The 13,996-nt window shown below is 35.4% G+C and overlaps 1 protein-coding gene across 1 annotated transcript in view; it reads left to right on the forward strand.

Moving 5' to 3' along the window:
• LOC150101760 (serine/threonine-protein phosphatase alpha-2 isoform) overlaps positions 1 to 13,008 on the forward strand; it is a 118,907-nt gene extending 105,899 nt beyond the window's left edge. Inside the window, exon 7 of the mRNA XM_090400961.1 lies at positions 12,684 to 13,008. Coding sequence (XP_090257087.1) covers positions 12,684 to 12,767 — 84 coding nt within the window. The 3' untranslated portion in view covers positions 12,768 to 13,008. The remainder of the gene's footprint in view (positions 1 to 12,683) is intronic.
• The last annotated feature ends 988 nt before the right edge of the window (positions 13,009 to 13,996 follow it).

A 13,996-nucleotide genomic window follows, 5' to 3' on the forward strand; every position in this document is an offset into this window, starting at 1 on the left:
GGTCACAGGCCTTCTTTTGGACTATACTCCTGAATAAACTACTCTCTGATATCTCTCCATCAACCACCCCTCCTATCCATCTCACCAACCCTATATCCATCCCCATCTACTGCAGTTTACTGATTAGGATTCCATGTGGTATCCTGTCAAAGGCCTTAGCAAGGTCCAGTAGAATCACTGTAAACCCATTACCCTTATCCAGTTCAGCCGTCACTGTGTTATAATACGTGAGCAAGTTGCTGAGGCATGACCTCCCCTTCACAAAGCCATGCTGTCCCTGATACAGTATCCCATTTTCATCTATCCAATCTTGTATTTTCCTCTTGACTATTTTCTCCAAGACCTTGATAATGATTCCTGTTATGCTGATTGGTTGGTAATTTTCAACAGCAGCCTTGGAACCACCTTTATGCAGCGGAACTATTTTCCCCTCTTTCCACCCCCCTTGGGACTGACCCAGACCCGAGGCTCAAATTAAACAAAATGGTCAAGGGCACTGACAATTCTTTAGCCGCTTCATGTATGACACGAGCTGGTATATCATCCAATCCCACAGATGTATTGACATTGAGGTTCTATAATAGACTAGTTACCTCTACTTCATTCGTCACAATTCCAGTATAAGCTGTTGGTGCTTCCATTCCTGCAATGTCACCACCTGGATGATATACTCTTGCAAAGTGCTCACTCGGTAATTCCACTATATCGACTGATTCGGTTACCTCCCTACCCTCAGCATTTTTTAAAATTATTCTGCCATGAACATTTTTCCTTTTACTTGCAACATATTGAAAAAACTGTTTGGGATTCTCTTTAGCCTGCATGGCCAATTTTCTTTCGTAATCCACTTTTGCTTTTCTTACCATCCTTGTTATGTAACATATTATTATGTTACATCCTGGCCTGAGCTTTATACTGTTCCTGCACCTGCTGGTCACCTTAAATTTCCTCCACAATTGTTTCTTAATTTGCAGCTCAAGCTTAATGGTGTTATTCATCCATTTAACCCCTACTTGATTTATTATTCAGACTCTTGGTATACAGTCAACCATTGCCTCCTGCAAACACTTCTTAACCACCTCATATGTGCTATCAACATCCAGCCCTTGCAGTTTTACATGCCATGGCACTGAGCCAAGCACACTCCTAAGCTTGTCATACTTACCAGCCCGGTAATTCCACATGTACCCTGTCTTAATTGTAAATTCCACTCCTTTAGCCACCTCCCAAGTCATGACCTTATGGTCACTCTCACCAATTAGTGGTTAGTGGTAACATGGTCATGTTCGTTACAGCCACATTCTTAGTTACAATTACTAGGTCAAGCACTCTCTGCCCCCTGGTATTTTCCACTACATGCTGTCGCAGATAGTTGTCCCTTAATAACCGCATAAAATCCAATTCCTTCCTCCCATGTGCCCTCTCCTCTTTCCAGTCAATGTTACCATAATTGAAATCACCTATAATAATTACCCTCCTTCTACTCATTTCTTCTATTTGCCTATGCATACTATCCCCACCATCTATTCCATCACCTGGTCTACAGCAGCACCCAATTGTATATTTTGTTCTGCTAGATTCTATCTCACACCAAACAGTCTCAAATGTGCTCTTTACTGTATCCTGCAGTTCAACTTCTATACTCCTTGGCTGCAACTCATCAGCTATCATCAATAACACTCCCCCCCCCCTTTTTATTCTAGCTGTCACTCCTGAACACGCTATACCCGTCGCATTCAATCCCACTAGCTTTATCATCTTCTGTCAGCCATGTTTCACTAATACCAACAACGTGTGGCCTGGAAGTGCCAACCAAGGCCAAAAACTCTTCCTTCTTGTTCCTAATACTCCTGGCATTAGTGTACATGAATTGCAGAAGCCCATTAGTCCCATCCCTACTTTGATGTCTTGTACTAACTATCCCATTCTGATTTGTTTCGTACTCACTTGGGCATATTATACTCATTCATACACTCAACTGCCTCCCTAAAGTCTGCATATCTACTCTCCCCACCCCCTTAATAAATCTAGTTTCCATGAATCTGTACATCCACTTCCACATCATTCATCAACACTTTTTTATCAAGCCTCTGTACACCAGCTCCATTCAAATGTAACCCATCCATCTTATATAAATCCTTTCGCCCATCGAACTCACTCCACACATCCACAAATTCCACACCACTCTCCATGCATAACCCACGCATAAAGTCATTGCCAATTTTGGCCCTCCTTCTAAACACTTCACTGTCATACCATGGTAAAATACTCACCATCCTAACTCTCTCACTCTTCTCTTTTGCTACCTCAAGTAATTCCTTAACATCCTCTATCATTTCCATTTTGTCTTCTTTCAAATCATTTGTTCCTGCCACGATTATCATCTCTTTCACCCTCTGTTTTTGCACTCTAATAGATTCGCTGACGTCCTTTATGTTCGCACCCGGCTGGTACGATTTCGTCAAACTCTCAACCATCACACCTCTTAATAGTGAATCCCCATACAGCACTTGCTCCTTCATTTTATTGACGTTTACGAACATTCTGTTATTTTTCGTAACAGACTTTCGCCGTTTATTAGTCGGTACGTTCAGCACACATTTTTCCATACGCTCAACTTGCCTTTTTGCTCTGTATATCGCTCCACTCAAACGTGCGATTTCACTACTCGCATTTATCTCACATTTTCATTATCAATCAAATCATCCATTCGTTCTGTATGTCTACCTTCATTTACACTTTCAACGACGCTCTCACACCTATCTGGCACTACCTCTCAATTCTCTATCACACTGCCATTTTCTACATTCTGACTATTGTTAACGATATCACTCTTGCCACCCGAAACATGCTTGAGATCCTCATTCTCCTTACATTTTCTGCACATATTAACTCCACTATCACCATCTAACCAGACTCCCACCACTCTTCGCAAAGCATACATCTCACAGACAGCACATTGCATAAAATCGTTTACATTAAAGCTCTTAAACAAACATGGCGACCTGGCTGCCATTTTTTTTTTATCAGTGCCATATGTACGCTATCTTATCTTAAAAATAATAATTAAAATAACACAGAAAACACACAAAAATCGCACAGACACACCAAGAAACAAAAAGCAAACAATACTATGTAAAATTGCCAATGATAACACAAAATACTAATCTTTTCAGGAGCTCTCGACAAGCCGACGATCATATCAGTGCGACACCTAGCAACGATGAAGATAATTACATGAAGTACATGAAGATAATTGGTTGTAAAATCAGTAATAAGACTATCTTCAATGTTTTTTCATTATCTATATGAATCATATTATACATTAAATCTGATATCAGGGAGTTATAAACTCATCTTTTTACTTTTATGTAGATAATGTTATACTCATAAATAAATCTAAGTAAATTTAGATGGATTAAAGGACTTTTTATATGATGGATTGCACTGGAATGTATTTGGAGTTTGGCTCCTGAAGAAATTTTGTTCAGTAAGAAGTATACAAAATCAGAGACATCTGGGCTATTATGGAACCACAGATGAGGTTGTATGCAGTCATCCTTTGAGGTTGAGCAAATGGAGGAATGGGAAAGATCAAAGAATGTTGAATCCTTTCTTTCAGTGTCACTTAAACCTACAACTCTGTCTCCACCACTCAATGCACCAACTACAACAAACTGCCACTCCACCAGCATCATCTACTGACCACCACCACTATTTTCACAGATAATCACAAACATCCATGCCCACAGTGGGATTTGAACCTGCAGCCTTTTGGCTGGAGAGCAGATATGCTAACCACTTGGCCAACTAGACCAGCAAAAAGTAAGTAAAAAAGTACAACTAAAAAGTAAAAAGTGTAGTGAACCTAGAGGCCACTACTACTACTACTACCATGGCAGAGCAATAATTTTCATTTCCTGTCATCGTATTATCTTCATATGAAGGTCATCATGTGGAGTGTAGAAACAAATTATATCACATGTAAGTTATGCCAGAATATTACTCATTTGGTTAACCATACTCTGTTGAAAAAACAGTAGCTATAGCAAAAATGCTATTAACAAAGTTCTTCACAAGACTGCACCTAAAAATAAAATAGATTACAGTGAAATCATAGCCATCCTATATATTAAAGGGATATCAGAAAAAAACAGCAACTGAATACTACATGAATACAACCCTAGTACATGCACTTAAACCTCCCTATAAAATTAAAGAACTTATTCAACTTCTCCTTGCCCTGGCTCACCATGGAGTGTATCATATTCAGTGCACCTGTAACTCCATATATGTGTAAAACAGAACATATAATTCCTTTCGGAAAAAAGGATTACCAATTGTATGTCAGATTTAATAATTACAGGAAATCAGACATTTTAGATTGTGAAAAATCTGCCCTTGCTCAGCATGGGGTGGACACTGACCATGATATGCTATGGTCCAGTACTCGCCTTTTACGTTAGCATGCAGGCTTAGGTTTCAGCAGTTGTTTAAAGAGAGAGAGCTGAAGCACTTCTACACTGCCCAAATTTAAATCGGAATGACTATCTCTCTATTGCCAAGATTTGAGAGAGTCTCATCCTCATAAATAAGAAGCAATGCCACACCCCCACTCCTCCATTTTAATTATTATTATATTTTTAAATTAAATTTCAATGTTTATTTTATTTTAAATCACTTCATTTTAAATTTGGGCCTTAATTGTAATCTTATTGTATTGTAACCACCCTCTAGGTGGCATCCAGCACATGACTCAGCTTTGTAAATAGGGTTAACATTCTTTGCTTTGAACTTTGTAGCTGCACCTTGTGATTATGCTGATGCACTGATGATGTTGATGACCTGTTAATTTCTGGTTAGTAATTTTATTACTGCAAATATTTCATATTCTTGTGAATACGTCACCATCATCATTGATTTCCTGATATGTGTATCCTCAAGGGTTGTTCAAGTTACTATGACAATTGCATGATGAAGTTTACATTAGTATTAATCTCCTTTCAATAGTTTTCCTCCAAATTATGAGTGAGCACTCCAATATTGTCATATCTAACATTTCATTCTTCTAAGGCACTTTGACTAAATCCAGCTAGACCTTGGTGTTCCTCTAGGTCTCTTTCCTGCCATCTTGGCATCAAACATCTGTTTTTCTAACCTTTCCTCCCCATTCTATTTAAGTTTAACCACCTTAGGTTAACTCTGCTGAAACTTCTTGAATGCTAATAATGTCAAATTCCTTTCTAATATCCTCATTTTTAATATGATTGTTACATTCATGCCATCAGTTCACTCCACTATTTCTTTATTTCTAACCCAGCTCTTATTGAAATTAATTCAGCTGGCTATCCATCATACCAGTTTTGCTTATTCTGTTCTCTATTTGCAGATTTAACCCGCTATCTTCACTAAAAACTGTGTGCCTAAATAGCTGAAATATTTTACGTGCTCTATAGGATCTCCATTCAGAATGAAGTTTTCTATGCTCTTGCTTATTTTCATAGTTTTTGTTCTTTTTATTGCTGATTTTCATGCCAAATTTGTTACAGTTATTATTCAATGTATAGATATAGACTTGCCCTAGATGTGTTTAGGAGTACGTCATTTGCATAAAGCAAAGAGCTGAGTTTGACATCTCTAATTCTAATATCAGGCCTAATCTTTCATAAAGTAATCCAATTAGATTATGAAAAAGAGTGGAGATATTATGTGTGTACTTGTCTGATTTTACATCAAACAAAAACTATCTTCCTGTATTTCTTTCAATTCTAATTGCTGACTAACAGCTTAAATATAGATTATGTATTGATCAGCGTAATGTTCCATTTACCCCATATAATTGTAGTATTTTGAAAAGCTTTTCTTTGGGCACCTTGTATGCCTTTTCCAGATCTATAAAACTAAAGTACAGATACTTGTCATATTCTAACCAATTTCTGAACTATTTGTCTTAAACTGAAAATCTGATCTTGACAATCTCTATTTGTCTGAATCCAGTTTGTTCTCCCATTTTCTCTTCTACAATTTTTCTCAGCCTGTTTTCAAGTATGCTTGTATAAATCTTACCTAGAACACTTAGTAGAGAAATTCCTCTGTATTTCTCACATTCAGTTTTATTCCCTTTTTTTATAGATGAGTACTATGAAAGTTCTACTCCAATCATGGGAATTCGACCTTATGAAAAGGCCCTCTGAATTATGCAATGTAGCCAATACAAAACTTTTATATCTCCATACTTAAGCATTTCTGGTCGAATATCATCTACTCCTGCTGACTTTCCACATTTCATGTTTTTCATGGCTTTTTCTACCTCAAGTATTGATATGTTGGAAGTTTTAGTATCCCATAATGCAAAGCACATCTCCTTGACCCTTCCCATAATGCATAACATTATACATGTCTGCAAGGAGATGTGCTTGCATTATGGGATACTAAGGCAAGTGATGTGAAGTCATGCCATCTTTACCATGAGTTGCCCCAGTCCTGAAATATTTCAGGTACAAACTTTGTTTGCTTACACTTGGATAAAGGATTAAACCAAGCATATAATTTCTTGGTATATTTAATTTATAGAATCACTAAGTGAAAAAACTTCCAACAACCTTTCTCTAATCCAGAGTAATTTAATAATAAGGTGTGACCCCTTTTGACTCATATGTAAAAATATGACTTCTGCATTACTTGAACCTTGGTATCACCTTTAGGTCTGGCTTCCACTGATGAGACCTCAATAAAGGTCGAAATTGGTATGGGTAGTAACCCTTTCCATAATGCATAGTATTATATATATGTTTGCAAGGAGATGTGTTTTGCATTATGGGATACTAAGGCAAGTGATGTGAAGTCATACCACGAGTTTCCCCAGTACTGAATATACTTAAGGAGCCAACTTTGTTTGTTTACACTTGGATAAATGATTAAACCAAGTACAGTGATACCCCGACTTACGTGAATCCGGAGTTATGCGGTTTCTTATATGTACGTATTCCCGTCCCGCTTCACGCCTCACCACTAGTCGTATCTTTCAGGCGCCGGCCACATTCGCCAGTGTCGTACATGCTGTGAACAAGCACTGACGTGTTTTGCACGGTCTCCATTCATACACGATTTTTATAGTCTACAAACCTTGCAATTGTTTAATGTTATGTTCTTGATAAAAATTTTATCACATAAAAAATAATAATGTCGTCCAAAAGAAGCACGTCCGATTCTTCTACAGCTAGCAACAAAAGAAAAACATTGACTTTGGAAACAAACTCAACATTATTAAGGATTTTGAAGGCAGAATGGGAATTTGTGAGCTAGCAAAGAAGTTCGATCTACAGGAATCCACGGTAAGAACAATCATAAAAGAAAGGTTTACAGATTTTGGAGAACGTAGATTCTAACGAGGAACGAACTATAGCCACAAGGCAAAAGGCAAGGAATAAAAAAATCATTAGCTTGCTATGAAGAAATTTTGTGTGACAAGAAAAAGACATTATGCCGTCAGACGAATCTATTAGATTTTAACCATCGACATCGAAATAACTTTCTTTTTTTTTATGTACTACAATTATGATTATATTTCTTAAAAAAATATAGGTGTTTTTGTAAACCTTTGGTCCCAATTGTATGTTTGTATATATAAATTACATGCAAAATTATACCCCAAGTTACGCGAATTCGACTTACGCGCTTTTTGTTGGTTCTACCTACCGTGTAACTTTGGGGTTTTACTGTATATAATTTCTTAATTCAAGTATTGATATATATTCCTCTTTGCATTCATTGTAAAAATTTTCTAGTATAGTTCTGTCATTTCTTGATTTGTTTAACAGTCTTTCAAAGTAATTACTCCAGACATCCTGGATATCCTCATATTCAGTTTTCATGTCACCATTATCATCTTTCATTCCTTTGACACTACTCTTTCCTCCATTTCTAAGCTTCTTCAATAGCCTCCAGAACATTTTGCCACCTTCCCGCTATTATTTTCCATGCTCTTATGAAAGTCTTCCCATGACTTTTGTTTAGCTATTTTTACACATAGCTTAGGTCTCTTACATTTTTCTCTGTATTCTTTTAGGACATGTGCTGGCTTATTTGCTAGGAACTTTTGTTTTCTTTTTTCTTTTCCAGGACTGCTTCTTTAACTTCCTATTTTCACTATGGTGTTCTTATTTTTCTATCCTTGCAGACAACCTCACCACATACATCCCTAGCTGAATCAGTGTCGTTTTCAGAGTTTCCTACTAAGACTACAAGGTTTGGTTCTTGTTTTCAATTTGTTTCATTTTTTCTTCAATAATATTTGTATAAGTGAGTCTACAATTTACCTCTAAAAGCTGCTGAACTTTAATTCTTTTAAAAACTTTCTTACATACTGTTCTTTTCAATGTGATATTCATTTTTATTCTGTTAGTACTAAGTAATGGTCACTTCCAATTCAAATCCTCTGTAGACACATGTATCCTGATCCAGCATGATGATATCACTATCGATAATGATGTAGTCAATGAGACTTATTTCTTGTGTCTTCTATCCATGTGAACTAGCGCATATTCTTTATGTTGAAACATATGTTGTTAGTAATGACTAGTCTGTGTCCTCAGTAGAAGTCCAGTAAATACTTACCATTATTATGAGCTTTGCCCTTTTCTCCAAATTTTCCCAAAATGTTCCTATATGCCCTGTGGGATTCATTTCCTATTTTGCTGTTCAGATCTCCAACAAAGACTACTTTTTCCATTTTCTTTGCGTCAGCTGCCTGTTCTAATGATTCAAATTTCTCCACTTAAGTTTGCCCACATAACTCTACTTGAAACTGCCTTCCAATCAAGAAGATCATCTTCACGTTTGGTGTTGAATACTATTGCTACTCCTTTTTCCTGATCGTTATTGCCTGAAAATAATATCCTATGCTTATTATTTAATAAGATCTCACCCATTTTTGTCTTCTTCAGTAATGCCAATTATGTCTACATGTTACTTTTCCACTTCTTCTCTATCTCTAATTTTCTTTCCATTAATACTCCTTATATTGATGGCTCCTATCATCAGTTCTTATTTTGGATTCACTCTTCTTCTTCTAGATGTTGAGTTGGAGCTTGTTCCAATAGCTGACTTTTACTGTTTTCACTGTTCATTGTGAATACATGTGTATAATAGATGTTATTGGAAGTTTATTTTTCACTTGGTTATACTATAATAAATTTAGAGTAATCCTTTCTTCAGGACTAGGGTAAGGTAGTGCAACACCAGGCAACTCCAAGCAAAGGTGGACCAAACTCTCATCACTCCTTGTCTCAGTATCTCCCATAATGCAAAGCACATCTCCTTGCAGACATGTATACTGCTATGCATTAAGGGAAGGACCACATCTTTCTCTAAATCCAGAGTAATTCAGTAATAAGGTGGTACACCTGTTGGCAACTACTATAGATAAATATGACCGCTCCTATTGCTTCTGCCTTAGTATCTCCAAGTTTGGATCTGCCTCCCACTGACGAGACCTCAATAAAGGTTGAAACCGGTGGGTAGTGGCCCTTCCCTTAATGCATAGCAGTATACATGTCTGCAAGGAGATGTGCTTTGCATTATGGGAGATACTGAGACAAGGCGTGATGAGTTTGGTCCACCTTTGCTCAGAGTTGCCTGGTGTTGCAACTCTGAGTCCTGAAGATATTTTCAGGTGCAAACTTTGTTTGCTTACACTTGGATAAAGGATTAAACTAAATTTATAATAGATGTTATAATGGCTCAAATTCCATTACAAATTTGTATATTTACAGAACACCATGAAATGGATTGGACAACCTTCATGCCTTACAAGATAACGTCTTGTTATCTTGTATGGTATTTTATAGAAGTCTTATACACTAGTATAGCATGTCAATACCACCACTATACTGGTAACTATCTGAAAGCTGTTTGCCTTCCTAAGAACCATCTGTTGTTAGCAGTTCTTAAAGCCACTATCAGTAATAGCAAAACATCTAAAAATCTATTTATATATCTGTTAAATATATTTTTACTTTTGTAAAAGTATATTTAACAGATATATAAATGTCTCCACTGCTCACTGGTTGCTTTACAATTCCCTTCTCCATTGCAAACACTCATTCCAGGAGCCTTCTTGCAACTGCTCTGCATCATCTCCACAGTTCCTCATCTCCTTGTAAATCAAGGCCATCCTTAACTATAATGGTGTTACCAGTCTATTGTGTGAATGACTGTATTAACCTAATGTTATCCCATTAATTATTAGCAATATGTAATTTCTTCTCTGACTGCAAATGATCGTCTACTGAATTGATTCCTTGACATTACTTGTTTACAGGTTGCATTAAATAATTTTTAAAGCTGCATTATTAAAAAATATTGCATTATCAAGGTTGCATTATTTAAAAAATATTAATAAGATATTAAGGATATTAGAGCAATAAATATTAATTGGAATTAAATATTATCCTAGTCAATGCTGACTCATGCAGTAATGGGAAATATGAGAGTGACTGACAGATATTAAAAAAATGATCTTTGAGAATCGAAGGAAACTTGAATAGTTAACCTTTTCATGTAGAGGCCTTCAGTCTAGCAGTGAATTGAAGAAAGCTATTGGTGATGGGATTTTTACTAATGTTTCGGTGTGAATTTTTAGTATTTACATATCCTTTGTTTGGAAGGCCTGGGTTTGAATTCTATGTAGAAGGGAAGGAACATTTATAAGGGCTTTTCAACTGAAGTTAGATAGCCTTTAATGTCAACTGCTCCTGCAAAAGCTTGATAATCCATAGTACATTAGGTGTCATAAGCAAGCTAGGGATTAAATAATCTTTGAACTCCATTCTGGAATCCATATGTGTAGGTTTTTCCAGGCCACTTGAGGCCTTCAGTAACAGGGTAGTAAGTATTCTTACCTGGGTAACAAAAATAACCTATGAAATATGGATATATTTAGGTATTGCTCAACTGTGTAGAAGTTTCATTTTTTTCCTTCTGTAACTTGCCCCTATTGAAGTATGGAATAGATTACAGGAATAGGATTAATTACTCTATCATTACCAGAAATTAGGTTTATAGGCAGCTGGCTTGTTAACAAATCGATTCTAATACATAAAGGAAGATAGGATTATAAATTTTGTTGATTTAATTTTTTTTTATAATTTGGAGTTTAATGTTTATATAATTCTGGTACATAAACATGAAACTCTATTACATGAAACCTTATTAATATTATGTTTTGTTGTATAATGAAACCTGTGGAGCATTCATGACTAAACATAAACACATAACCACAGTAATAAGATTTTATTAATGTTTATTGTCCAAAAACAACTCAAAAAATCATCAATCACTTCCCCCCCCCCTACACATATCAACCTAGACAAGAACAAGCCCGTAGGATTCCCATCTTATGTCAGAGATATTTCCGACATCTTTCAAAAATTATGAAGAAATATAAATTGGCTGCTACCTACAAACCAGTCAACCAGATCTACAATTGGTTACCTTCTCCTAAAGACAAACTCTCACCTCTGATGCTACCTGCATGTGCGAGGTCCCATGTTCCTGAATTGTCCTACTATGGACAGACAGGTAGATCCATTAGCAAACGCATTTCGGAACATCAAGACCATATCTGTCTTATCAAACCCCATAAATCTGGCCTTGCACAACATGGAATTGAATACCCAAACCATAGGACCCATTGGAAAAAGACCAAACTTCTACATAGATCTTTATATAAATATGAACGTTTATATAAAGAAAGTGCTGAAGCCCTACATTACAGACCCAATTTGAACTGTAATGATGTTCTTACTATCCCTAAAGTCTGGGCAATTGTCATCCTAAATTGTGTAAAATAATTTTATATATGTTATCTCATTTTAATGTAATTTTTTTTTTTTTTCAGATATGTTTTAATTTAATTCTATAACACGCTTTAATTTAATTCTATAACTGAACTTATAGAGGGATTCCATTGTAAGCATGCACCCTAACTGTATGCGATTCTTAGTATTGTTTGAATTAACTGTACTGACGACATCCTATGATACTTAGGACGAAATATTTACTTATTAAAAAATCTTATTACTGAGGTTACGTGTGTATGTTTAATTATTAATATTAGCAGTAACTTCAATTATGCCATAATTGCTATAATCACCTAATGTAAGCAGACTCACATTGTCATACAGAATAATTGAGCTCTTAATTTTGTAATCAGTGCAAATATATTTTGGGCTTGCTTTATCAAATTCTGCCTTATATAGTGCATTGCAGTTAGATGTAGCTAAACATTTTATGAAAAATCAAAGAGCTGTTATCTTTATCATTTAATGACTTTAGACTTCAATTTTAGTGGATTTGAATGTTATTCCCTTTATCTTTCAAAAAAAAAAATAAATAATAAATAAAAAGTTGCTGTGTTTTTTTAAATCTACTTTGTGTTCATTGAAAATTTGAATTTTTTTGAGAGATTACAAACAGAAGATCCTTATTAAAGAAGTTCTAAAAAAAATAAGTTTTAGTTATCTATAGATATCTTTAAATTTAAGTCTTTCTAAGGCTCAGCTTTATAGTGTTAATGTAAGATCCATGTAAATAAGTAGCTTTTCATGTTAACAGTTTGAATGTTTTGTCATACCTGTTTTGGTGTTTGTGTTTATTTATTTTTTAATTAATTTTTTTTTCAGATTCTCAAACCATCACAAAAGGCTCCACTTTCCATGTATGGTCACTCAAGAACCCCAATAGCCAAAAAAAATAGCAAGAAATAAGTTTCTTATGTAGGATAATTCTCTCTCTCTCTTTCTCTCATAATCATCAAATTTCTTCGCTAACTGTTGATAAAATTTAAAATAGGTACAGCATTGCATTACATCAAGTATGTGTTTACTTGTAAATGTATGCTAATAGGATGTGCAATACTAATTAAAATGTGTATATATATATATATATCTGAAACTATATAAGTGTAATTTATAAACTATTTATTAAATCTGTTTTGTTAATGGTTTTTATATCTGTAATCTTTTAAAAGTTCTCATGTAATCATCATCATCATCATCATATTCCTGATATGTACCCTCGGATGAGGGGATATATAGAAGATATTATGATAGTACTACATGCAGGGCTGCCCCTAGGAATTTTGCCACCCCTTCTCCCTTATTTTTCGTATAGTTTATGCCAACTTTGCTGCCCCCCATGCAAATGCACGTCTTGCACCGTCTGTAGAGCCGGCCCTGACTACATGTAGAGTCTGTTATCTATCAAGACTGCTATTGTCAGATATTTTATTTTGGTCTTCTAAGGCAGTGCTTCCCAAACTTCTGGATGTCAGGGCCCCCTTTGCAAAAATTAAAATATTTCACGGCCCCCCCCTCGAAAAAAAATCGTAATAGAGAGATATATTATTATAATATTTATTGTATTTATATTCAATACAAAACACACAGTGAATATTGCAAAAATCAAATGCATATATTACATATTTTGCCTTTTACCGTTTGGTTCTGAAGACGATATGGGCTGTTCTGGTAAAATATGAAATATTGTCCTTTTTTTGAGTCTGTTTCTGCTTCTGATTGTTCGCGGGAATTTTTTTTTATTTTTTATCAGTCACTTATCCATCTCAGGGTTAAATTTTTTAACGTAGAATAGATCAAATAATATCACCACTTACCGATACTGGCATATCACAGACTGATAACATGAAAATAGTGAATATTACCTGAATAAGGGAATCCCCGGACAAGGAACATTTTTTTTCTCTTTTGTGACTTTTCTCCCTTTACGGTAATTAAGCCTAACGCGAAACAGACAGCAAAGGCAGGTTATTAAAACGTGCATATGATTGGTGCGGTATTAACAAAAGATCGTGCAACCGAAAGATAAAAGCATAGCTGACATGATAACTCTCTTCAACCGAATTCCATATGTGAAAGTGCCATAATATTCATTATATATATATATTACTTAGTTTTAACACTTTTACGAATTTTAA

This window comes from Typopeltis vanoorti, chromosome 11 (genome assembly GCF_054136105.1).
Source record: "Typopeltis vanoorti isolate ZY-2024b chromosome 11, IOZ_Tvanoo_1.0, whole genome shotgun sequence".
NCBI lineage: Eukaryota > Metazoa > Arthropoda > Arachnida > Uropygi > Thelyphonidae > Typopeltis > Typopeltis vanoorti.